Genomic DNA, 27,935 nt, shown 5'->3' with positions numbered 1-27,935 from the left:
TCATTTCCAACAGACATTTCTTCAATGAGCCATGGGAGCCGCTGGTGGTGATTTCCCACGTGCAATATGCATGCCACCTGCCCACCGAAAGAGGGAGAGCGGAAATCGCCAGTCGGGTGAATTAACACTAACTCTTCGTATAGTCCACAATCGTACATTCCTCCATTACAGGACCTGCTTTGCTATGCTAAACAGGCGAAGCAGGTCCTGCCAAATAATGACATATAATCAAAAAAGAGGATTGGATAACTGCGCTATTTAATATATATCAAGCACCATGGAAAAACACACTCACACAAATAGTTCTTTTTATATTGATTAAATATAAATAATCATATTTAGTTAGAAATAGAATAAGCATAAAAAATGTTATTTGTATACTTTTTAGTGCACATATATCAAAAAACACATTAATACACATAATGCAATCGGATAAAAATAAGCGTATTATATTTAGCTTTAAAAGATGTTTGATGTGCACCTTTAAATAACAAATAAAAGTCAATAAATGAAATTGGTCCTGTCTCCGTTTGCAATATCCACTTTTAGTTTGGTGGGTATAATACAGCCACGGTTTTTAATTGCAAATGGATATAGAATTGTGTATAAGGACGTGTGGTATCGCGTCTCTCACCTGCGCTTCCGTGTGCTGCTGGCTTTTGGATCCCTCCGGAGCGGTAGTTGGTGGGGAGCGGACCAGATGGATGTTATAACTGGTCACTGCTCTTACCCTCCAGACCTGTGCCACTATTGATGTTATGCGGTACCGTCTCTCTCACAGACGCCAGGTTCACTAGCACGTCCTATGGAGTTCTCAGAAGATGCCGGATGTAACAGGCAGGAGAGTGGCAGGTGGGAATCACTGGTGTTGGCGCCTTGGTTTCTCTGCTGATTATGTGATAGCAGATGCATATTCCACAAGGCTCTGTAAGACAGACAGGCTGGAAATTCTCCCCTAACGCGTTTCGCCCCAAACAGGGGGGGGGGGGGCTTTTTCAAAGAGTGTCTTTTTGTGTAAGTGTGTTTTTCCATGGTGCTTGATATATATATATTAAATAGCGCAGTTATCCAATCCTCTTTTTTTATTATATGTTCTCCTGATCCTCATCTGGCCATATTATATGTCCTGAAAGAGGTCAGTTGTTGTGTACCCACACTTGTACACATTGAAAGCTGCAGCTGAAATGTTTTACAGTGTCGACTTTTCTTTTTGTTTTTGGTAAAATAATGACATATCCCTATTAAAAAAAATCAACTGCTTTGAGTCTTGATTGCACCTCTATATCGACGTGGAAAGTTCTAATATACTACTGTATGATTTATCTTTTGCAGAAGACTATTTGCCATGGACCCTGCCACAGTCCTTGTGTCTGTCGTGGTCATCCTATACTTGGCCTTTGTTTTTAACAATTGGAAAAAAGACAAGTACAAGAATTTCCCTCCGGGTCCGAAGCCTTTGCCAATCATTGGAAATATACATATGATTGATATGGCGAAGCCCCAGGAGACATTTGCAGAGGTAATACAGCGCACCCGCGACACAGTCACTAACTTATATACTATATGCCTGGAGTCAGGGGCATAACTCATAGATCAATGGAGGATCCAGCTTCAGGGATGCAAGCCCTGAAGTGGGCACCTGCATGTAAAGCAGCATCTGTGTGGTTCACGGTGTGATCCCAGTAGTGTGACCACTGCTATTGCAATGGAACTCTGTGACACACCTGTAGTTAATTAGCTCTATACCAGGAGCCCTGCTAACATCTGCAATAGGGGACTGGTACCACTCAGCCTGCACTGCAGCAAGCAATGCTGCTGGTCTATGAAATTATATGCACAGGTGAATGTTGAAACACACCATATTTCAGGTTGGAGGCACCAAAATCCCACTTGCCCTTAGGCGACTGAGATGAACTTACACTCCTGCCTAAAGTTATATTATACAGTGGCAAAACTCCCAGAGACATTGGAGGCACTGGCTGTTGGGCTCCTGCTTTCAGAGGGGCACAAAGAAAGAAAAGCAGGGGGCTTCTGAACTAGAACAGATGTGCTACAGTCACTGCTGACTCACAAGCCCCCTTTGCAGCCCCCTTGAACTGAAGAGTCTCGTAATGTGTGATAACAGATCAACGTTTGTATATGGCGAGGTACTGCTCCGCTGTTATGTCTTATACAATGAACAAAGAGCTGAATTTGTTTTAAGAAAAAAAGGCTTATTATATTAATCATCAACATTTATTGAGCATATTAAATGCATTAGTAAATTATTGAATCATTAAATTATTATTATCACACAGAAAATATAACAATTCTGCAGTAATGGATAACTTCATATCCACATATATCTTAATTATGCAAAACAAATATATTTTTGAGCGCTTTATACAACCTCCTGTTAATACTGTAAGTCCAGTTTTGGCTCAAGGGAGCTGGGAATTCCCACCAGAAATGACACATCATAATGTCCAGTGTACATGCTATGCTGGGGATTGTAGTGCACCAATGTCCCCACACACAGATCTTAGCACCTGCCCTTTAGAAGACTGAACCGGGAAATTGTATTAAAATGTTGGCAACTATGTTTTAAGATTTTCGCTACAGTAACACCTTGTTGAGATGATCTGATACTGAATTGAAATATCTGCTTCTGTGCCTGGTAATCCCCAAGGTATGGATCCCAACCGCAGCTCATGGTAACGGATGTAATGTAACACTGCCTATACCTAGCTCCAAATAACATTAGCTATTGTTTGCTGTATTTACAGATGGCTAAGACGTATGGCCCAGTATTCAGCGTCCAATTCGGCATGACAAAGACGGTCGTCCTATGGGGATATGAGACTATTAAGGACGCTCTAATCAACCACGCTGAAGAATTTGCTGACCGACCGCATGTCCCCATCTTTGCTAAAACAACAAAAAATAATGGTAATTTTCTTTTAGTTTCTTTACATAAGACAGCTGGAGAGGCTCAGGATGACCTGTGCTCAGCAGTGGTGGGTGATATCAGAGGCATCTGCCGGTAAATAGAAGCCTGTATTTAGAGGGGGTGCATTTAAGCACAGGTACTGTCCGTATACGCCTGCTCCCATTACCAGTGAGTAATAGCACTCTTCCTATCCTTGTGTTCTGTATATTATTTCAACATTCATAATGTTGACAGGAGAATGTTGACATTGTTGTAATATTGACATGTAGCACATTGACATGCTTGGAATGTCAACACTGAGTACATCAACAGTCATCCTGCTGAAATGATTAGATTACCGACAGAACATTCCTGGTGGTCAAACAGTGACTTCCATGTTTGTAGTGGCCAACGGCTCTTTAGATGCCTTCCCGGTCCAGAGGTCAGTTGATGGTTACTTCTGGCAGATTCTACAGCAGTTGACGGTGAGTATTGCTATGTTATAACATTACCCCCTAACTTTAACCCTCTCCTTAGTACCTAACCTCCCCTCCCACAGCGTTACCCTCCACTAGGGCCTAACCTTCACCCTCCCTATTGCAGCGTAACCTGAAACCTTCCGTTACCCAGCATACTCCTAAAGCCATAGGTGAATCTAAGGGGTGCACTGGACCCCCCATTAAACATACCGCCGATCTGCTTTTTCCTGGGATTCAGGATGAGCCGCTAGTCTGGGCCGCTCACCCTACTTGCACCAATGCCGCCGCAGACTGACACTACAGCAGCCTATCGTGGTCACTGCGTTTTACCCCAAAAACAAAACGGCTGCAAGAGGGCATGCAGCTCCTCCCATGGTCCATTGCGGAGTGTGTGTCATGGCTTTTTCATCCACCTCTCCACCTGCTTCCGCCCTCCGATTTCCGCCATGCCAAGCAGCACCGTTCACTGATTGCCGCAGTGACTGGCCCACTATTGCCAGGCTGACAGCCCAAAACTTTTCTCTGAGGCGCTGTCGGCTGTGCTAGGTAAAAAAGTAAGTCTGTATATATATAATTATGTTTCTCTCCAAACTGTGAGAAGAATAGCAACCTCCATTATCCAGAGGGGACCAGCACTCCCAAGTTCTTAATGCAATATCACATTTTAATAATGTTCATCATCATAATATTTGGCATTGGACAGCAGCTGAAGACGGCGTTGGAGAGAAGGTATCTTCTCTGAATAATGGAGGCTGCTAAACCTCTCACTGTTTGGAGCACATATACATAATAATTTGTCCTTGCACCCTGCTCTGTATTTAAAGAGAGTTTACCCTCTGCTTATATATATATATATATATATATATATATATATATATATATATATATATATATACTTGTAGACGGTCCGGCACTCCTGCTTCTGTTGCAGCTGCTTCCGTGCCTTCTATTAGGATGTAGATACAGTCAGATAGAAGTATAGCGGCACTGGAAGACTTCTCAAATTTCTTTATTGCTGGTGTGCAAACATACACAATATCCCGACGTTTCGGGGATCAACCGTCCCCTTCTTGAAGAAGGGGACGGTTGATCCCCGAAACGTCGGGATATTGTGTATGTTTGCACACCAGCAATAAAGAAATTTGAGAAGTCTTCCAGTGCCGCTATACTTCTATCTGACTATATATATATATATATATATATATTATAAGGTTGCAATGTTCCAGCACTCTGGGCTGATACAGGCTAGACACCATTGCCCCTAGAGCAGGGGTGTGCAAACTTTTTGCGATGAGGGTCAGTTTTTGTGAGGTGAAAATGTGTCATTCAGCCTGACATTCTTTGAATCATTAATCACATCAGAATGGTCCCCCACTCTGCCCCCAATCACTGTATGTCCCCCAGCCTGCCCCTTAACTGTATATTCCCTAGATTGCTCGCCTCTCTGTATTTCCTCCAGCCTGCCCCCATTCACTGTATATTCCCATGCCTGACCATCCTTCTCCTTATGTCCCCCATTCACTGTATGTTCCCCACTCTGCACCCATTCACTCTGTCCCCCAGCCTGTCCCCCCTTCTCTGAATGTCCATCACTGCCTCCATTCACTGTATGTCCCAAAGCCTGACCCTCCTTCACTGTATGTCCCAAACCCTGACCCTCCTTCACTGTATGTCCCCCAATCTGCCCCCATTCACTATATGACTCCCATTCACTGTATGACTCCCATTTACTATGTACCCTACTCTGCCCCCATTCACTGTATGTCCCACAGCCTGCCCCTCCCCCTTCTCTGAATGTCCATCACTGCCTCCATTCACTGTATGTCCCCCAGCCTGACTCTCCTTCACTGTATGTCCCCCTGCCTGCCCCCTCCCTTCTCTGTATGTTTCCCAGCCCCTTGTGTGAGCCAGAGGAAGGAGAGGCAAAGCAGGAACTGCAAGGACAGGAGAAGCTTGGGCTCCCGCTGCTGCCCTCCTCCCCTCTGCATGTTACGGGAGCAAGCTTCCCCCTTGCTGCCCCCCCTCCCCACACACTGCTGTCACTGTGATTGTGGAGGAGGGTGATATACAATTGCAGCTGCAGGGGTTGGATGCATACTCACCTGAAAGACGCCAAACACATCTCACTGTGGCGGCCGGCACCTCCTCACTGCTGCAGACAGCAAGGTAAAGGCGCGCTCGCCGGGGCCCCACCATTATTGCTGTGTGTCCCGCATCTGATGCTCCACCCGCTTCTGGCTGGAGGCTGCTGGCCGCTTGACATGACAGTACGGGCCACAATTGACCCCTGTGCCGGACTTTGGACATGCCTGCCCTACAGCCTTTAGCTGCCTATAGCCCTTAGGAGACGCCTGCTCCATTTGCTCCTGTAATGAAGCGCCCAAGTGCAGTGTAGCATAAGCGGCACTTTAGCACCCTCCTACTCACCTTCCACATGTCTCTATGGTGGCTCCTCCCCTTTGCTCGCTCGCTGGTTTTCCCCCCTCCACGCTCAGGGCCTCCTCAGTACTCCCAGTACCACCTGTTGGAGTCCGGAATCACTACTTCTTGCAGCATTGATCCCCAAAGCCTTCTCTGCCTCTGCACACTGAGGGGGTTATTCTGGTTGATTCGCTGGGATGCGAATTTGCATCCTTGCGAGTCAACCAAACTCTGCATTGAGAATGGTGGTCTGGCTGCCACCCATTTGCAGTGTGTGTTCGCCGGTACTGGCTGTGAATGGATGTTCTACATTGCCGACCATCATGGAACGTGCACACACATCTACGGTAGCTCAGAGCAACCTTAGATGGGCGTGCACATTGTGAGGGAAGAGGGAGGGCAGCTAAAATCCGGTGATGTCAGTTGCCCGCCCAAGCACCATTGGCCCATTAGCATGCTGGGCATTCCCATATGCAAATGGCCCGGCCACTTGCCCCCCTGCGCACCGGGGGCAAGGTTGGGTGTACGCACCAAGCACATGCACATGTGCAGAAATGTGCATGTGCAAAATGAACGCACATGGCCGTTCGAATGGACCTGATTAGGTTCTGAGAAGAAAGGCTGGCCTTAGCCACTGCCTCGTCTGTCTGTCTCACTCTCTGGCTGGGACCCGTACTGCCACTGCTGGCCCATCTCTCCTCACCAGGCTGGCTCTGCGTTCTCTTCAGTAACATAAGACCAGGACAGCTCACATCCCGATCTCTTCAGGACTCCCCGTGTTTGGTGAGTCACCTCCTTTGTAATCTGTCAGGCTGTGGTGTCCCTGGATCTTTTCCTGCCTTGACCACAAGAAACTGTGTATATGGTGCACATGGGAATTTCCCTCATTCTCACACACTGGCTCTACTGTGCGACAATCCTGCTGCCAGCCTCTGTCTACCTATCTGCTGTCATCCACTATCTCCCTGTCCCCATTGCCTCAGTCATCCACTATCTCCCTGTCCCCATTGCCTCAGGCATCCACTATCTCCCTGCCCCCATTGCCTCAGTCATCCACTATCTCCCTGTCCCCATTGCCTCAGTCATCCACTATCTCCCTGTCCCCATTGCCTCAGTCATCCACTATCTCCCTGTCCCCATTGCCTCAGTCATCCACTATCTCCCTGCCCCCATTGCCTCAGTCATCCACTATCTCCCTGTCCCCATTGCCTCAGTCACCCACTATCTCCCTGTCACGTCTGCCTCCTCTGTCACCCACTATCTCCCTGTCCCCCCTGCCTCACCAGTCATCTCTCTCCTGGCACCCACTATCTCCCTGTCACCCCTGCCTCCCCTGTCACTCACTATCTCCCTGTCACCCCCTATCTCCCTGTCACCCCTGCCTCCCCTGTCACACACTATCTCCCTGTCACCCCTGCTTTCTGTGTCACACACTATCTCCCTGTCACACCTGCCTCACCAGTCATCTATCTCCTGGCACCCACTATCTCCCTGTCACCCCTGCGCCCTGTCACCCACTATCTCCCTGTCACGCCTGCCTTCTCTGTCACCCACTATCTCTCTGTCACCCCTGCCTCACCTGTCACCCACTATCTCCCTGTCATGCCTGCCTCCTCTGTCACCCACTATCTCCCTGTCACCCCTGCCTCAACAGTCATCTCTCTCCTGGCACCCACTATCTCCCTTATACCCCTGCCTCCCCTGTCACACACTATCGCCCTGTCATGTCTGCCTCCCCTGACACCCCTGCCTCAACTGTCACCCACTATCTCCCTGTCACGCCTGCCTCCTCTGTCACCCACTATCTCCCTGTCCCCCCTGCCTCACCAGTCATCTCTCTCCTGGCACCCACTATCTCCCTGTCACCCCTGCCTCCTCTGTCACCCACTATCTCCCTGTCACTCCTGCCTCCTCTGTCACCCACTATCTCCCTGTCACCCCTGCCTCCCCTGTCACCCACTATCTCCCTGTCACGCCTGCCTCCTCTGTCACCCACTATCTCCCTGTCACCTCTGCTTTCTCTGTCACCCACTATCTCCCTGTCTACCCTGCCTCCTCTGTCACCCACTATCTCCCTGTCACACCTGCCTCCTCTGTCACCCACTATCTCCCTGTCACCCCTGCTTTCTCTGTCACCCACTATCTCCCTGTCCCCCCTGCCTCCTCTGTCAACCACAATCTCCATGTATATCCTGCCTCCTCTGTCATCCACTATCTCCATGTCACTAGTGCCTCCTCTGTCACCCACTATCTCCCTGTCACTCCTGCCTCCTCTGTCACCCACTATCTCCCTGTCACCCCTGCCTCCCCTGTCACCCACTATCTCCCTGTCACGCCTGCCTCCTCTGTCATCCACTATCTCCCTGTCACCCCTGCCTCCCCTGCCACCCACTATCTCCCTGTCATGCCTGCCTCCTCTGTCACCCACTATCTCCCTGTCACCCCTGCTTTCTCTGTCACACACTATCTCCCTGTCCCTGCTGCCTCACCAGTCATCTATCTCCTGGCACCCACTATCTCCCTGTCACCCCTGCGCCCTGTCACCCACTATCTCCCTGTCACGCCTGCCTCCTCTGTCACCCACTGTCCCCCCTGCCTCACCAGTCATCTCTCTCCTGGCACCCACTATCTCCCTGTCACCCCTGCCTCCCCTGTCACCCACTATCTCCCTGTCACCCCTGCTTTCTCTGTCACCCACTATCTCCCTGTCACACCTGCCTCCCCTGTCACCCACTATCTCCCTGTCACCCCTGCTTTCTCTGTCACCCACTATCTCCCTGTCCCCCCTGCCTCCTCTGTCACCCACTATCTCCATGTCTATCCTGCCTCCTCTGTCATCCACTATCTCCATGTCACTAGTGCCTCCTCTGTCACCCACTATCTCCCTGTCACTCCTGCCTCCTCTGTCACCCACTATCTCCCTGTCACCCCTGCCTCCCCTGTCACCCACTATCTCCCTGTCACGCCTGCCTCCTCTGTCATCCACTATCTCCCTGTCACCCCTGCCTCCCCTGCCACCCACTATCTCCCTGTCATGCCTGCCTCCTCTGTCACCCACTATCTCCCTGTCACCCCTGCTTTCTCTGTCACACACTATCTCCCTGTCTCTGATACGTTGTATACCCTAACTGAAGGGTGTTACACCTACCTTGACAGACTGGTTTGAGTTGCACCGCTCTCTCCCCAATGATTGGGGTGATTCAGTTTGAACTCAGCTGAGATCTATAAGTTCACTATCCGCCACACATTTATAATTAATACTTAATATACCCTTTAGACAGTGTATGCACTCCAATCAAAGTGGAAACTGTTAATAAGGAGTGTGGGGCCCCACGTTGTAAGGATAACTTATATCCTTTTTTTAACAAGAATATGTATGTCTTCTATGTTTTGTGTAATTTTATTTCCCTATACTTTTAACCAAATATGAATAAAGGTTAAATTTTAATAAATCTTCTATAGCGACATTTCTTCCTGTCCAGAATCATGAATATCTCCCTGTCCCCCCTGCCCCACCAGTCATCTCTCTCCTGGCACCCACTATCTCCCTGTCACCCTTGCCACCCACTATTTACCTGTCATCCCTGCCTCCCCAATTAACTACTGTATCTCTATGTACAATTGTGTGTCCCTTTAAAAATGTTATCCCATCATGGGCATCAAAATTTACACTTACTAAAATGAATAAGTTTAGGCCTACCCTGAGTATATATCTACATGTACCTGCATATTGTACTGTATCCCTATGTATAATGGCTTCTGGGTTCCATGTACTGTACATTCACTCCCCCGTGCTCTGCTACTAAGCCCCTTATAGAAGTATTGCTATTCAAACACCTCACAGAGCGCTGGCCATGCCCCCACAGCGGATAAAATGGGGGAGTGGATTGCGGGAATGTCATCCCTCTAAACCACACCCCTTTTTGTGAGGCTACATCTCATCCATGTGCGGCCACACCCCCTTCTCGATGTGCGGCTTCACCGCGCAGGTCCCTACTACAGGTGTTGAGTATGGGACTACTATTACCATATTTCTAGATTTGCCAGTACCTAACGCCCCATACACACTCATTTAGAGGTTTATTTAGAGGGGGTGCATTTAAGCACAGGTACTGTCCGTATACGCCTGCTCCCATTACCAGTGAGTAATAGCACTCTTCCTATACTTGTGTTCTGTATATTATTTCAACATTCATAATGTTGACAGGAGAATGTTGACATTGTTGTAATATTGACATGTAGCACATTGACATGCTTGGAATGTCAACACTGAGTACATCAACAGTCATCCTGCTGAAATGATTAGATTACCGACAGAACATTCCTGGTGGTCAAACAGTGACTTCCATGTTTGTAGTGGCCAACGGCTCTTTAGATGCCTTCCCGGTCCAGAGGTCAGTTGATGGTTACTTCTGGCAGATTCTACAGCAGTTGGCGGTGAGTATTGCTATGTTCTAACATTACCCCCTAACTTTAACCCTCTCCTTAGTACCTAACCTCCCCTCCCACAGCTTTACCCTCCACTAGAGCCTAACCTTCACCCTCCCTATTGCAGCCTAACTTGAAACCTCCCGTCACCCAGCATACTCCTAAAGCCATAGGTGAATCTAAGGGGTGCACTGGACCCCCCATTAAACATACCGCCGATCTGCTTTTTCCTGGGATTCAGGATGAGCCGCTAGACTGGGCCGCTCACCCTACTTGCACCAATGCCGCCGCAGACTGACACTACAGCAGCCTATCGTGGTTTACCCCAAAAACAAAACGGCTGCAAAAGGGCATGCAGCTCCTCCCATGGTCCATTGCGGAGTGTGTGTCATGGCTTTTTCATCCACCTCTCCACCTGCTTCCGCCCTCTGATTTCCGCCATGCCAAGCAGCACCGTTCACTGATTGCCGCTGTGACTGGCCCACTATTGCCAATACTTAATATACCCTTTAGACAGTGTATGCACTCCAATCAAAGTGGAAACTGTTAATAAGGAGTGTGGGGCCCCACGTTGTAAGTATAACTTATATCCTTCTTTTAACAAGAATATGTATGTCTTCTATGTTTTGTGTAATTTTATTTCCCTATACTTTTAACCAAATATGAATAAAGGTTAAATTTTAATAAATCTTCTATAGCGACATTTCTTCCTGTCCAGAATCATGAATATCTCCCTGTCCCCCCTGCCCCACCAGTCATCTCTCTCCTGGCACCCACTATCTCCCTGTCACCCTTGCCACCCACTATTTACCTGTCATCCCTGCCTCCCCAATTAACTACTGTATCTCTATGTACAATTGTGTGTCCCTTTAAAAATGTTATCCCATCATGGGCATCAAAATTTACACTTACTAAAATGAATAAGTTTAGGCCTACCCTGAGTATATATCTACATGTACCTGCATATTGTACTGTATCCCTATGTATAATGGCTTCTGGGTTCCATGTACTGTACATTCACTCCCCCCTGCTCTGCTACTAAGCCCCTTATAGAAGTATTGCCATTCAAACACCTCACAGAGCGCTGGCCATGCCCCCACAGCGGATAAAATGGGGGAGTGGATTGCGGGAATGTCATCCCTCTAAACCACACCCCTTTTTGTGAGGCTACATCTCATCCATGTGCGGCCACACCCCCTTTTCGATGTGCGGCTTCACCGCGCAGGTCCCTACTACAGGTGTTGAGTATGGGACTACTATTACCATATTTCTAGATTTGCCAGTACCTAACGCCCCATACACACTCATTTAGAGGTTTATTTAGAGGGGGTGCATTTAAGCACAGGTACTGTCCGTATACGCCTGCTCCCATTACCAGTGAGTAATAGCACTCTTCCTATACTTGTGTTCTGTATATTATTTCAACATTCATAATGTTGACAGGAGAATGTTGACATTGTTGTAATATTGACATGTAGCACATTGACATGCTTGGAATGTCAACACTGAGTACATCAACAGTCATCCTGCTGAAATGATTAGATTACCGACAGAACATTCCTGGTGGTCAAACAGTGACTTCCATGTTTGTAGTGGCCAACGGCTCTTTAGATGCCTTCCCGGTCCAGAGGTCAGTTGATGGTTACTTCTGGCAGATTCTACAGCAGTTGGCGGTGAGTATTGCTATGTTCTAACATTACCCCCTAACTTTAACCCTCTCCTTAGTACCTAACCTCCCCTCCCACAGCTTTACCCTCCACTAGGGCCTAACCTTCACCCTCCCTATTGCAGCCTAACTTGAAACCTCCCGTCACCCAGCATACTCCTAAAGCCATAGGTGAATCTAAGGGGTGCACTGGACCCCCCATTAAACATACCGCCGATCTGCTTTTTCCTGGGATTCAGGATGAGCCGCTAGACTGGGCCGCTCACCCTACTTGCACCAATGCCGCCGCAGACTGACACTACAGCAGCCTATCGTGGTTTACCCCAAAAACAAAACGGCTGCAAAAGGGCATGCAGCTCCTCCCATGGTCCATTGCGGAGTGTGTGTCATGGCTTTTTCATCCACCTCTCCACCTGCTTCCGCCCTCTGATTTCCGCCATGCCAAGCAGCACCGTTCACTGATTGCCGCTGTGACTGGCCCACTATTGCCAGGCTGACAGCCCAAAACTTTTCTCTGAGGCGCTGTCGGCTGTGCTAGGTAAAAAAGTAAGTCTGTATATATATATATATATATATATAATTATGTTTCTCTCCAAACTTTGAGAAGTATAGCAACCTCCATTATCCAGAGGGGACCAGCACTCCCAAGTTCTTAATGCAATATCACATTTTAATAATGTTCATCATCATAATATTTGGCATTGGACAGCAGCTGAAGACAGCGTTGGAGAGAAGGTATCTTCTCTGAATAATGGAGGCTGCTAAACCTCTCACTGTTTGGAGCACATGTACATAATAATTTGTCCTTGCACCCCGCTCTGTATTTAAAGAGAGTTTACCCTCTGCTTATATATATATATATATATATATATATATAAAGGTATGGTCCTGTAAGCAACAAGACCACCGGCACCAGGAAAGAGGAAGTCCAAAACAGGAATACTTAGTGCATATTTAATGCAAACATCTTCAAGCTCATATGAATCAAAGCATTTAAACAACACCCATAGGCATCAGAGATACATAATCAAACTCTCACGTCTCCTCGACGGCCGTTTCGGTGCATAGGCACCTTCTTCAAGAGGGGTTGACAAGATACTGAGCAAAAGATCAGTGCTATATAGGGCATAGAGGTACACTCACCTGCTCCCACCTGGATCAATCACGTGCGCCGAGCGTCTCCGCTCCATGTCACACCTGCACATCGCCGCAGCAAATATCCAGCAGCGCCGCGTACCGGAAGTACAGACGGCGTTGTGGAACTAAAGATACAGCGCGTGTTGCAGGCGGACTCCAGAGAGGTTCCCTGGTACCCGGATATGATCAAAGAAGCAAGCTGTTGCCATGGTGACCAAGCGCATCGGCATTTTCAAAAACAAATGCCTGTGAAAACTGGTAAATATCCAGTAAAAAAAATTACATTCAAAAATACATACAAGCGCACAAACATTAAAACGTGCAAAAAAGGGAAAAGGTTAGTATGTCCAGAATAGACCAAATACACGTCTCTCATGCCCAGGGCAATTTGCCTCAACTGGATTGCTTGAGAGAGACCATGGTGTACAAAAAATGTAAATACATATTACATACTATTCTAAACATAAGAGGAAAGCCTGGAGCGATGCACAATGTAACTTAAATGGCAATATAATAATTAATGTATAAATGGAGTAAACGAAAATTCTTCATTTAAGCCACTAGGATGCATACAATTGAGCTCATATATCCAGTAGCATTCCTTTTTCATAAGCAATGAATGCCTGTCGCCACCTCGCCTCAAAGGAGGCACGTGTTCCAGTGGCATAAAGGCAAAATCTTTGATTGAATGTCCACTGTTGACAAAATGCCTGGCCACCGGTGGTGTATTAGTGTCCATCTTTGTGTACGCTTTATTGATGGACGACCTGTGTGCCCCTATTCTCTCCTTGAGCATCCGCATAGTTTTGCCCATGTATAGTTTGTTACACGGGCTCTTAATTACATAGACCACGTACCTGGTCTCACAGTCCATGGTATGTTTAAGACCGTATCTCTTGCCTGTAATGGGGTGTATAAATGCACTTGCTTTGATCATATGTCGACAGTTGACACAACCGGAGCATTTTTGTGAGCCGACGGGCCTGGAAAGCCAATTTTATGATTGGTCCACTTTTGGACTGATGTCAGAAAATGTAAGCTGCTGTTTGAGATTTTGGCTTCTTTTGAAGCAGAACAGAGGAGGACACTGACAAATTTTGCCCATGACTGGATCGGTGCGTAGGATATGCCAGTGCTGTATCATGGATTCCTTTATAGATTTAGACGCCACCGAGAAGGTTGTCACAAAGTGTAGCCTCTGTTCCTTTTCTTCCCTCACCTTGGGGGATAGCAACTCTGACCTCTGTAGGACCAAACATTTGGCTTTGGCCTCTTCGACCTCCTTGCGGTCATACTGTCGTTCGATAAACTGTTTGCACATATCATCAAGTACCCCATCAAGGGATGAAACATCAGACGTGATTCGTACTGCTCTTAGGAGTTGAGAATAGGGCAAGCCACGTTTGAGCGGCTGAGGGTGGAAGCTTGTGGCAAGCAACAAAGTATTTTTATCGGTAGGCTTTTTGAATAAGGAAGTCATAAATGTCCCATCTTTGATCGTAATAAGGACATCAAGAAAATTGATGCTCACATGACTGCTACTGGAAGTAAATCTTATATAACCAGGAATGGAATTTAAAAATAATACAAATTCATTAAGCAGAGCATCAGTGCCAGTCCATATAAAGAACAGGTCATCAATGTACCTTACGTAACAATTGATGAACCTGGAAAAAATGGGATTAGAAAGAATGTGTTGCTTTTCGTACTGAAACATAAATAAATTGGCATACGATGGGGCCATGTTTGACCCCATCGCAGTACCACGGCGCTGCAAAAAAAAACCGTTATTAAACAAAAAATAATTCTTGTTCAAAACTAGTTCAAGCAAAAGCAACAATATATATATATATATATATATACCACTGCTCCATGCTGGTTTGCATGCAGCTCCTATGGCTTTGCTGTACTATTTATCTCACCTGAAAAACGCTCCTTGATAAAGGTCCATTTTGAAGGACCGAAACGTCGGAGTTTGGTGATGTTATAACCTTTTGACCTGCTGGCTCATATGAGTAATAAACCTTATCTGTTTTTTACCGAAAATCTGAGTTATTTTTGGATAAAGTGGCGAGTGCCTGTGTCTCTGCCTTAGAGAAACCACTTTCTATATATATATATATATATTATAATAATTATTATAAGGTTGCAATGTTCCAGCACTCTGGGCTGCTACAGGCTAGACACCATTGCCCCTAGAGCAGGGGTGTGCAAACTTTTTGCGATGAGGGTCAGTTTTTGTGAGGTGAAAATGTGGGGGGCGACCATTCAGCCTGACATTCTTTGAATCATTAATCACATCAGAATGGTCCCCCCACTCTGCCCCCAATCACTGTATTTCCCCCAGCCTGCCCCCATTCACTTTATGTCCCCCAGCGTGACCCTCTTTCACTGTATGTCCCCACTCTGCCCCATTGACTGTATGTCCCCCTGCCTGCCCCCTCCCTTCTCTGTATGTTTCCCAGCCCCTTGTGTTAGCCAGAGGAAGGAGAGGCAAAGCAGGAACTGCAAGGACAGGAGATGCTTGGGCTCCCACTACTGCCCTCCTCCCCTCTGCATGTTACAGGAGCAAGCTTCCCCCTTGCTGCCCCCTCCCCAAACACTGCTGTCACTGTGATTGCAGAGGAGGGTGATATACAATTGCAGCTGCAGGGGTTGGATGCATACTCACCTGAAAGACGCCAAACATATCTCACTGTGGCGGCCGGCACCTCCTCACTGCTGCAGACAGCAAGGTAAAGGCGCGCTCGCCGGGGCCCCACCATTATTGCTGTGTGTCCCGCATCTGATGCTCCACCCGCTTCTGGCTGGAGGCTGCTGGCCGCTTGACATGACAGTACGGGCCACAATTGACCCCTGTGCCGGACTTTGGACATGCCTGCCCTACAGCCTTTAGCTGCCTATAGCCCTTAGGAGACGCCTGCTCCATTTGCTCCTGTAATGAAGCGCCCAAGTGCAGTGTAGCATAAGCGGCACTTTAGCACCCTCCTACTCACCTTCCACATGTCTCTATGGTGGCTCCTCCCCCTTTGCTCGCTCGCTGGTTTTCCCCCCTCCACGCTCAGGGCCTCCTCAGTACTCCCAGTACCACCTGTTGGAGTCCGGAATCACTACTTCTTGCAGCATTGATCCCCAAAGCCTTCTCTGCCTCTGCACACTGAGGGGGTTATTCTGGTTGATTCGCTGGGATGCGAATTTGCATCCTTGCGAGTCAACCAAACTCTGCATTGAGAATGGTGGTCTGGCTGCCACCCATTTGCAGTGTGTGTTCGCCCGTGCTGGCTGTGAATGGATGTTCTACATTGCCGACCATCAAATGATGTGGAACGTGCACACACATCTACGGTAGCTCAGAGCAACCTTATATGGGCGTGCACATTGTGAGGGAAGAGGGAGGGCAGATAAAATCCGGTGATGTCAGTTGCCCGCCCCTGCACCATTGGCCCATTAGCATGCTGGGCATTCCCACATGCAAATGGCCCGGCCTCTTGCCCCCCCTGCGCACCGGGGGCAAGGTGGGGTGTATGCACCCAGCGCATGCACATGTGCAGAAATGTGCATGTGCAAAATGAACGCACATGGCCGTTCGAATGGACCTGATTAGGTTCTGAGAAGAAAGGCTGGCCTTAGCCACTGCCTCGTCTGTCTGTCTCACTCTCTGGCTGGGACCCGTACTGCCACTGCTGGCCCATCTCTCCTCACCAGTCTGGCTCTGTGTTCTCTTCGGTAACATAAGACCAGGACAGCTCACATCCCGATCTCTTCAGGACTCCCCGTGTTTGGTGAGTTACCTCCTTTGTAATCTGTCAGGCTGTGGTGTCCCTGGATCTTTTCCTGCCTTGAACACAAGAAACTGTGTATATGGTGCACATGGGAATTTCCCTCATTCTCACACACTGGCTCTACTGTGCGACAATCCTGCTGCCAGCCTCTGTCTACCTTTCTGCTGTCATCCACTATCTCCCTGTCCCCATTGCCTCAGTCATCCACTATCTCCCTGTCCCCATTGCCTCAGTTATCCACTATCTCCCTGTCCCTATTGCCTCAGTCATCCACTATCTCCCTGTCCCCATTGCATCAGTCATCCACTATCTCCCTGTCCCCATTGCCTCAGTCATCCACTATCTCCTTGTCCCCATTGCCTGTCATCCACTATCTCCCTGTCCCCATTGCCTCAGTCATCCACTATCTCCTTGTCCCCATTGCCTCAGTCATCCACTATCTCCCTGTCCCCATTGCCTCAGTGATCCACTATCTTCCTGTCACCCCTGTCTTCCCAGATAACTATTTTTGTCACCCACTATCTCGCTGTTCTCCCTGCCTCAATCACCCACTATCGCCCTGTCACCCCTGCCTCCCCTATCACCCCTGCCTCCTCTGTCACACACTATCTCCCTGTCACGTCTGCCTCCTCTGTCATCCACTATCTCCCTGTCCCCCCTGCCTCACCAGTCATCTCTCTCCTGGCACCCACTATCTCCCTGTCACTCCTGCCTCCCCTGTCACCCACTATCTCCCTGTCACCCCTGCTTTCTCTGTCACCCACTATCTCCCTGTCACGCCTGCCTCCTCTGTCACCCACTATCTCCCTGTCACCCCTGCTTTCTGTGTCACACACTATCTCCCTGTCCCTGCTGCCTCACCAGTCATCTATCTCCTGGCACCCACTATCTCCCTGTCAATCCTGCGCCCTGTCACCCACTATCTCCCTGTCACGCCTGCCTTCTCTGTCACCCACTATCTCCCTGTTACCCCTGCCTCACCTGTCACCCATTATCTCCCTGTCATGCCTGCCTCCTCTGTCACCCACTATCTCCCTGTCACCCCTGCCTCAACAGTCATCTCTCTCCTGGCACCCACTATCTCCCTTATACCCCTGCCTCCCCTGTCACACACTATCGCCCTGTCACGTCTGCCTCCTCTGACACCCCTGCCTCAACTGTCACCCACTATCTCCCTGTCACGCCTGCCTCCTCTGTCACCCACTATCTCCCTGTCCCCCCTGCCTCACCAGTCATCTCTCTCCTGGCACCCACTATCTCCCTGTCACCCCTGCCTCCCCTGTCACCCACTATCTCCCTGTCACCCCTGCTTTCTCTGTCACCCACTATCTCCCTGTCACGACTGCCTCCTCTGTCACCGCTGCTTTCTCTGTTACCCACTATCTCCCTGTCACACCTGCCTCCTCTGTCACCCACTATCTCCCTGTCACCCCTGCTTTCTCTGTCACCCACTATCTCCCTGTCCCCCCTGCCTCCTCTGTCACCCACTATCTCCATGTCTATCCTGCCTCCTCTGTCATCCACTATCTCCATGTCACTAGTGCCTCCTCTGTCACCCACTATCTCCCTGTCACTCCTGCCTCCTCTGTCACCCACTATCTCCCTGTCACCCCTGCCTCCCCTGTCACCCACTATCTCCCTGTCACGCCTGCCTCCTCTGTCATCCACTATCTCCCTGTCACCCCTGCCTCCCCTGCCACCCACTATCTCCCTGTCATGCCTGCCTCCTCTGTCACCCACTATCTCCCTGTCACCCCTGCTTTCTCTGTCACACACTATCTCCCTGTCCCTGCTGCCTCACCAGTCATCTATCTCCTGGCACCCACTATCTCCCTGTCACCCCTGCGCCCTGTCACCCACTATCTCCCTGTCATGCCTGCCTCCTCTGTCACCCACTATCTCCCTGTCACCCCTGCCTCACCAGTCTTCTCTCTCCTGGCACCCACTATCTCCCTGTCACCCCTGCCTCCCCTGTCACCCACTATCACCCTGTTCCCCCTCACCAGTTATCTCTCTCCTGGCACCCACTATCTCCCTGTCACCCCTGCCTCCCCTGTCACCCACTATCTCCCTGTCACCCCTGCTTTCTCTGTCACCCACTATCTCCCTGTCACGCCTGCCTCCTCTGTCACCGCTGCTTTCTCTGTTACCCACTATCTCCCTGTCACACCTGCCTCCTCTGTCACCCACTATCTCCCTGTCACCCCTGCTTTCTCTGTCACCCACTATCTCCCTGTCCCCCCTGCCTCCTCTGTCACCCACTATCTCCATGTCTATCCTGCCTCCTCTGTCATCCACTATCTCCATGTCACTAGTGCCTCCTCTGTCACCCACTATCTCCCTGTCACTCCTGCCTCCTCTGTCACCCACTATCTCCCTGTCACCCCTGCCTCCCCTGTCACCCACTATCTCCCTGTCACGCCTGCCTCCTCTGTCATCCACTATCTCCCTGTCACCCCTGCCTCCCCTGCCACCCACTATCTCCCTGTCACCCCTGCTTTCTCTGTCACACACTATCTCCCTGTCCCTGCTGCCTCACCAGTCATCTATCTCCTGGCACCCACTATCTCCCTGTCACCCCTGCGCCCTGTCACCCACTATCTCCCTGTCATGCCTGCCTCCTCTGTCACCCACTATCTCCCTGTCACCCCTGCCTCACCAGTCTTCTCTCTCCTGGCACCCACTATCTCCCTGTCACCCCTGCCTCCCCTGTCACCCACTATCACCCTGTTCCCCCTCACCAGTTATCTCTCTCCTGTCACCCACTATCTCCCTGTCATGCCTGCCTCCTCTGTCACCCACTATCTCCCTGTCACCCCTGCTTTCTCTGTCACTCACTATCTCCCTGTCCCTGCTGCCTCACCAGTCATCTATCTCCTGGCACCCACTATCTCCCTGTCACCCCTGCGCCCTGTCACCCACTATCTCCCTGTCATGCCTGCCTCCTCTGTCACCCACTATCTCCCTGTCACCCCTGCCTCACCAGTCTTCTCTCTCCTGGCACCCACTATCTCCCTGTCACCCCTGCTTCCCCTGTCACCCATTTTCACCCTGTCATGCCTGCCTCCCCTGTCACCCACTATCTCATTGTCACTCCTGATTTCTCTGTCACCCACTATCTCCCTGTTCCCCCTCACCAGTCATCTCTCTCCTGGCACCCACTATCTCCATGTCATGCCTGCCTCCCCTGTCACCCTTTATCTCCCTGTCCCTTTTTTTTGAGAGAAAGAAATGGTAGTCGCACAGGGAGAGTAAATTGAATCAAATGGTGGCCCCTCAATAAATGTCTGGTGGCATGAATTCATGTAACGGATGAGGGTGTGCTACCACGGGACATCAATTGATTATATACATGGTTCTGGACAGGAAGAAATGTCGCTGTGTGGTGCACCTATAGAAGATTTATTAAAATGTAACCTTTATTCATATTTGGTTAAAAGAATAGCGAAATAAAATGACACAAAACATAGAAGACATACATATTCTTGTTAAAAAAGGATATAAGTTATCCTTACAACGTGGGGCCCCACACTCTTTATTAACAGTTTCCACTTTGATTGGAGTGCATACACTGTCTAGAGGGTATATTAAGTATTATTTATAAATGTGTGGCGGATAGTGAACTTATAGATCTCAGCTGAGTTCAAACTGAATCACCCCAATCATTGGGGAGAGAGCGGTGCGACTCCAACCAGTCTGTCAAGGTAGGTGTAACACCCTTCAGTTAGGGTATACAGCGTATTTGGCTGCGTGAAAATATAATTCAAATAGCCAGTACTTGTGTTTGGGGGCACCGGTAGCCGCTCAGTATGCGGTGCTTACACGCTGACTGTGCGTATCAATAGCAGCGCTGATCCCACAGTCTCTGATATATAGCGTATTGGCAGCGTGAAAATACAATTCAAATAGCCGGTGCTTGTGTATGGGGGCACCGGCAGCCGCTCAATATGCGGTGCTTACACGCTGACTGTGCGTATCAATAGCAGCGCTGATCCCACAGTCCCTGGAGTGCGGCGTGCTCTAATATGACACGCCGTCTCACAATCATCAGGACTGGGTAACAGTTCTGATACGTCAAAGTAGGTAGGAGTGCGCCCTCAGCCAATGGGCTGTACGTTCACAAAACCGCTCGGTACCACAGTTTTTAAACTAGACAGATCAAAATTTTGTACATTTCAATGGGGGTGGGGGAGTGGGGGTAAAACACAAGCACTGGCTATTTGAATTATATTTTCACGCTGCTAAATACAGAGCCGGCCCTAGCCTAAATGATGCCCTAGGCAAGATTTTGGCTGGTGCCCCCTAGCACCGCCACTAGTTCCACCTCTGACCCTGGTCCCCTTTCCCAGCACCATCAACCCTCATCATAGCAGTCATCATTTTTGGTGCTCCTACCCGCAATATTTTAAATAGAAACAGTGCACACATTTGGTGCACAGCCCAAACAGGGGTGTGTTCTTGCTGGGAAGGGGCATGGCCACACAATTTTACCCCCAATTCAAATTATGCCACACTGTAGTGCAACTTTATTCACTTTATATCATGCGATGGTGTCACTTATTCACGTTACATCACACTGTAGTACCACTTTACCTTATATACATTACTCCTCACATTATTCACATTATACCCTTAGAAAAAAATCCTGAGAAAATATGGTATTTTAACCATCTCCATGGCCACACTGCAACCCAGCTCAAAGCAGTGTGTGCTGGGCAGAGGAGAAGAGCTGCAGCTGCTGCTGTCACTTAAGTGGAGGGGGCCCAGGGCCCCCACTGGGCCCTCCCATCAGACTTTGGCCTGGGTAATTTGTATGCCCTACCCCTTTCTCTCGGCACCCCTGATAATACCACACAGTAATGCCCCTTACACATGACACACATTATTAATGTCCTTATAACAGTGGTTCCCAAACTGTGTGCCGCGGCTCCCTGGGGTGCCTCGGGACACATGCAGGGGTGCCCTGGGTTGGTAGTCCAGGACCAACTCAAAATATTAATGGTTAATTATTTATGAGCAAAAGCAATGCTGGTGGCTGCCATTAATAAAATGTGTACAAACAGAAGCAAATCCTGTCCTTTACCACATACCTGACCCAAAGAATCACATATAAACCCAATCTAATAAATTTATTTTTGTCCTAGGGGTGCCGTGAAAAAAATTTGATACTCTAGGGTGCCGTGATTCAAAAAAGATTGGGAACCCCTGCCTTATAACCATAATGCCCCTTACACATTATGCCAACCTTTATTAATGCCCTTCATACACATAATGACACACATAATGTCCCTTACACATATGTTGCACATTATTAATGCCCTTATACACATGACACACATAATGCCTATTACACATATGCAGCTCTTGGCCAGTTCTGCTAACGTTGGGTGCCTTTTTTGCTAAAAATTCGTCTTATTTGCATTGTTATGACAAGCACACACAAGGAGCTTCCGATGATTAAAATGATATGTGGCATGCCTGTATTCTGTGTGCGACTGTGGCTGTACCTGCATACAGAATGCTATGTTACAGTGATTTCCATGAATACACTATTTCATATGCAGATACAGCCTCACTCACACACAGAATATAGACATGCTGCATATCATTTTAATCAGCAGAAGCTGCTGATGCCCCTAGGGATTCCAAATGCCCTAGGCAATTGCCTAGTTTGCCTATGCCTAAGGCCGGCCCTGGCCAAATACGTTGTATACCCTAACTGAAGGGTGTTACACCTACCTTGACAGACTGGTTGGAGTCGCACCGCTCTCTCCCCAATGATTGGGGTGATTCAGTTTGAACTCAGCTGAGATCTATAAGTTCACTATCCGCCACACATTTATAAATAATACTTAATATACCCTCTTGACAGTGTATGCACTCCAATCAAAGTGGAAACTGTTAATAAGGAATGTGGGGCCCCACGTTGTAAGGATAACTTATATCCTTTTTTTAACAAGAATATGTATGTCTTCTATGTTTTGTGTAATTTTATTTCCCTATACTTTTAACCAAATATGAATAAAGGTTAAATTTTAATAAATCTTCTATAGCGACATTTCTTCCTGTCCAGAATCATGAATATCTCCCTGTCCCCCCTGCCCCACCAGTCATCTCTCTCCTGGCACCCACTATCTCCCTGTCACCCTTGCCACCCACTATTTACCTGTCATCCCTGCCTCCCCAATTAACTACTGTATCTCTATGTACAATTGTGTGTCCCTTTAAAAATGTTATCCCATCATGGGCATCAAAATTTACACTTACTAAAATGAATAAGTTTAGGCCTACCCTGAGTATATATCTACATGTACCTGCATATTGTACTGTATCCCTATGTATAATGGCTTCTGGGTTTCATGTACTGTACATTCACTCCCCCGTGCTCTGCTACTAAGCCCCTTATAGAAGTATTGCTATGGAAACACCTCACAGAGCGCTGGCCATGCCCCCACAGCGGATAAAATGGGGGAGTGGATTGCGGGAATGTCATCCCTCTAAACCACACCCCTTTTTGTGAGGCTACATCTCATCCATGTGCGGCCACACCCCCTTTTCGATGTGCGGCTTCACCGCGCAGGTCCCTACTACAGGTGTTGAGTATGGGACTACTATTACCATATTTCTAGATTCGCCAGTACCTAACGCCCCATACACACTCAAGTGATATTTTAAGCGATATTGCTCATTTTGCCCCTTCTGAAAACTTTGTTTTATAATATTGTGTAGTGTGTATGCTCAATATCGTCAACGATGCATTTTCCCTTGAGTCATTAGCAATGCCCTCCATCATCCTGCATGTACACACGATGCAGCACAGAATAATTCACAGTGGTACAGACTTCAGCTGTATGTTTCCAGGTGTACCATAAATTAGCTTGTTGTGTAAATCAGCGCACTGACCTGTACCCACCCCATTCAGGTATTGTCTTTTCCAACGGTGAGAACTGGAAAGCGATGAGACGATTTGCGCTTTCAACATTACGTGATTTCGGGATGGGGAAGAAGGGCATTGAGAACAGGATTATTGAAGAGGCTGAATGTTTAATAAAGAAATTTAAATCCTATGGAGGTGAGTTATGTTCTTGTCTAATATCCACGGGGACAGAGCCTGGATATTAATATAGGGATTTAGTTATGTTACACACATTGGGGGAAATTTACTTAACAAAATACAGTACAGTAGGAATTGGCGTATTCGTATTCAGTCGTATTCATATTTTTGAAATTTACTGATGCCTTTTTACTGCCGATTCTACCAGTCATATTCGTGTTCCGGTAGTTATACGAATAAATATACCATCGAAAGAATACGACTTGTATTTTACATTTACTCCCATGTTAATTTGAAATTTACTAACAATTCTTATTTATAACTAGGTGATTCATCGCACCCTACGGGCGCTCTTCACACCGTCGTAAGGGGCTGCGCCCCCTTAATTTGTGAACATTTGTATATGAGAAATATGGGGAGGGGGGGTCGTGAGGGGGTGCCGCGAATCGTGGGAGGGGGGGTTGCGGGGGTGCCGCGAATCGTGGGAGGAGGGGGCGAGGGGTTTTGCCGTGAATCGCGAGGGGGTGGGGGTGTTGAGGGGCTACCGTGAATCGCGTGAGGGGTGTTGCTCACCTGGTGGCTGTGGAGTAGCTGGGAAACATGGGGAGGCAGAGGGTGTCTGGCACTGTGGGCTCACTGGGCTGGTTCTCTGTCATGTGAGTCAGTCATGTGAGTCAGAGGCTCCACCCAGCGTTAGACACACACTAACACACTTTGAGTGACAGATGTAGCCAAATATATAAGAGATACTAGGTGTAAACCAGTAAGAATCATTAAAAAAATACGACTGAAAATACTCCATGATTTCCAGGCGTATTTCACGTTTTCAATATATTCACATGTGACATTACTCAGATATTGGCCCACGGTTACTCCTGTGAACAAATGTGTGCCTTATAAAAGCACATTAAGCACACAAACACAGTTCTCTGCTTGTTACAAACAGAGATGGGTACTCATTTATACATTGAGAAGTTTGCATTGTGGGCTGTGGGTACCTGATGTCCTGACACGTGCATCGAAGAAGACGCAATGTCATGAATATCAGCAGCAGCTTGTGCAGGTTCCCCGGAGGCTGCGTATCCAGGGGCGGATTGGGATGAAAAAACAGCCGGAGAAATTTATGGGAGCATCCCTAATGGAGGCGGATTTGTTTAGGGGTCGGGTTTGTCAAGAGGGTCGGGATCCATAGCCTGCGTTCTATCACACACACCCTCGCCCATGGCCTGTGTTCTATCACACACTTCCTCCCCCTGTGCTCTGCGCTCTATCACATTGATGTTCTACTTCATACAGCAGTCTGCACTCTGCACACTGACACACTCCCTCGCCCTGCGCTCTATCATACTGATGCACTCCCTCACCCTGCAGCCTGCGCTCTATCACGCTGACATGCTCCCTCACCCTGCAGCTTGCATTCTATCACACTGATGCACTCCCTAACCCTGCGGCCTGCGCTCTATCACACTGACGTACTCCCTCACCCTGCGGCCTGCGCTCTATCACACTGACGTTCTCCCTCACCCTGCAGCTTGCATTCTATCACACTGATGCACTCCCTAACCCTGCGGCCTGCGCTCTATCACACTGACGTGCTCCCTCACCCTGCAGCCTGTGATCTATCACACTGACGTGCTCCCTCACCCTGCGGCCTGCGCTCTTTCACACTGACCTGCTCCCTCACCCTGTGCTATATCACACTGCCATGCTCCCTCACCCTGCGGCCTGCACTCTATCACACTGATGTGCTCCCTCACCCAGCGGCCTGCACTCTATCACACTGATGTGCTCCCTCACCCAGCGGCCTGAGCTCTATCACACTGACCTGCTCCCTCACCCTGCGGTCTGTGCTCTATCACACTGACGTTCTCTCTCACCCTGCTGCCTGCGCTCTATCACACTGACATGATCCCTCACCCTGCGGCCTGCGCTCTTTCACACTGACATGCGCTCTCACCCTGCAGCCTGCGCTCTATCACACTGACCTGCTCCCTCACCCTGTGACCTGCGCTCTATCACACTGACCTGCACCCTCACCCTGTGACCTGCGCTCTATCACACTGACCTGCTCCCTCACCCTGTGACCTGCGCTCTATCACACTGACATTCTCCTTCACCTTCCGGCCTGCGCTCTGTTACACTAACACACTCCCTCTCCCCGAGACTTACGATCTATCACACTGACACGCTCCCTCACCCTGCAGTCTGAACTCCATAATACTGATGTACTCCGTCACCATGTGGACTGTGCAGGTGGGGAGTTTGACTGGGGCAGTACACCTGTCAAACCATAACGCTGGTGTCCTAAGGCGAGCTCAGGGAGGACAGAAACCTCTCGTGGAGCAGAAGGGCAAAAACAGCGATGCACTCTCTCATCCTGCGGTCTGCGCTCTATCAACAGAAGCGCTCCCTCACCCCATGGCCTGCGATCTTTCACACTGATGCGCTCACTCCTTTTGTGGCCTGCACTCTTCACGCACTCCCTAACCTTAAACTTCTCTGCAAACTTACCCACCCTCCCTGCAGCCTAAGCCTGACCGTATCCTAATTCAACACCCTTGGCTGATTTACATGTGCCGCACACTAGTTTAGTTTATTAATGCAGACACAAATTCTAATATGGCAGCAGTGCAAAGCCAGCTGTGCCCCTCCCTGTAGATACTTACGCACACATACTCTATCTCACACACCACAAACAACTGAAATCTTTAGTCTGTGCTGCCCAGCCGCTTCTCTCCCTCTTGTTGTGGAATCAGGCCAGTTCTGTGTAGCTCCACCCACCATTAAGTCTGTGTAGCTCCGCCCAACCATGGCCATGTAGCTCCACCCCACCGAGTCCATGTATCTCCACCCCCACCGAATCCCTGTGAAGCCTGCAGGGCACCGTAACCTGACAGGCAGGCTGAGGCAGCGCAAATAATCAGAAATCCTTCAAACATTAGCCAACCCAATTCCTGCAACCAATTTAGTGAACAGAGTAGGAAGGGAGGAAAAGGAGATGTAGAGTATTTTCTTCAGCGGTCAAGAATGGAGTCAGTAACATTTTTGGTACTTGTGTAGTTTAACTCCATGCCAACGTGGATAGTTCATACCCCCACTATCCATGGTGGCATGGAGTTGATTTTAGATAGCGTGGCAAGCGTAGCGAGCCACCGAGCCCGAAGCATAGGCGAGCGAAGCGAGCCCCGCAAGGAGACTCAGGCGCCGTGAAACTACACAAGTACCACATTTTTTAATCTCTCATTCAAGTGACAGGGGTGGCTGGGGATTGGGCTATCAAAAATCCAATTTATGTAAGATCTCATTACTATATGGAGGAGGGATATAAATGGTAATTATATGAAGCAAAGTGTTAACACAAGCTCATAAGAAAATTTTTTTATCAAGGGATTAAAACCTAACTTTACTCATTTGAAACTAAGGGGGAAATTTACCAATATGAAAAACCTAGTTTTTCGTATTGGTATTTCCCCTACGACTGCATACGACTGTTTCAGTCGTATGCAAAGTCGTGTTCTGGAGGGGAATGTACAAAGCAGTCAGGGGAAAGTACAAACCAATCAGGAGCCGCTAGGCCGCAAGGCGGCCAATAGCGGCATTCGGGGGCGGAGCCGCACGATGTACACAGAGTACCGTGCGGCTCAGCTGATCGGTCTGGTTCGGCTTCTCGGTTTGTTTTTTTGCAAAGACCCCCTGGACTACGTCGCCCTGGGACAGGTGAGTATGGTTTCCTTCCACAGCTTCCACCATGGATTTCGTCAGACCCGGACGGCAACCGCGACAGCGACGGTCGACATGGAGCCAGAAGACGACACAGGACCAGTAGACCAGGACATCAGGACCATTGCTACCCACGGGATGAAGATAGGTAAGTATTAGTATGTAAGGGCTTTGGATGTATTAAAGTTTTATTTTAAGTGTGTGTCAGTGTGTTTTATTTTACTATTTTTAATACTGTGGAACTACAAGTCCCAGCGGGCCCTTTAATGCCCCGCAGGCTGGGACTTGTGGTTCTCCAAGTCCCAGCTTGCGGGGGAGGCTTGCTGGGACTCATAGTTCC

At 48.7% G+C, this 27,935-nt stretch overlaps 1 protein-coding gene across 1 annotated transcript in view; it reads left to right on the top strand.

The window, feature by feature from the left end:
• Nucleotides 1–1,339: 1,339 nt before the first annotated feature.
• LOC146064828 (cytochrome P450 2C5-like) overlaps nt 1,340–27,935 on the top strand; it is a 50,333-nt gene continuing 23,737 nt past the window's right edge. Inside the window, exons 1-3 of the mRNA XM_083178732.1 lie at nt 1,340–1,519; nt 2,766–2,928; nt 23,744–23,893. Of these exons, the coding sequence (XP_083034858.1) occupies nt 1,346–1,519; nt 2,766–2,928; nt 23,744–23,893 (487 nt within the window). The 5' untranslated portion in view covers nt 1,340–1,345. The remainder of the gene's footprint in view (nt 1,520–2,765; nt 2,929–23,743; nt 23,894–27,935) is intronic.

Source organism: Crinia signifera, chromosome 3, assembly GCF_055691185.1.
Source record: "Crinia signifera chromosome 3, ASM5569118v1, whole genome shotgun sequence".
NCBI lineage: Eukaryota > Metazoa > Chordata > Amphibia > Anura > Myobatrachidae > Crinia > Crinia signifera.
This window is presented reverse-complemented; position numbering and strand designations above follow the sequence as displayed.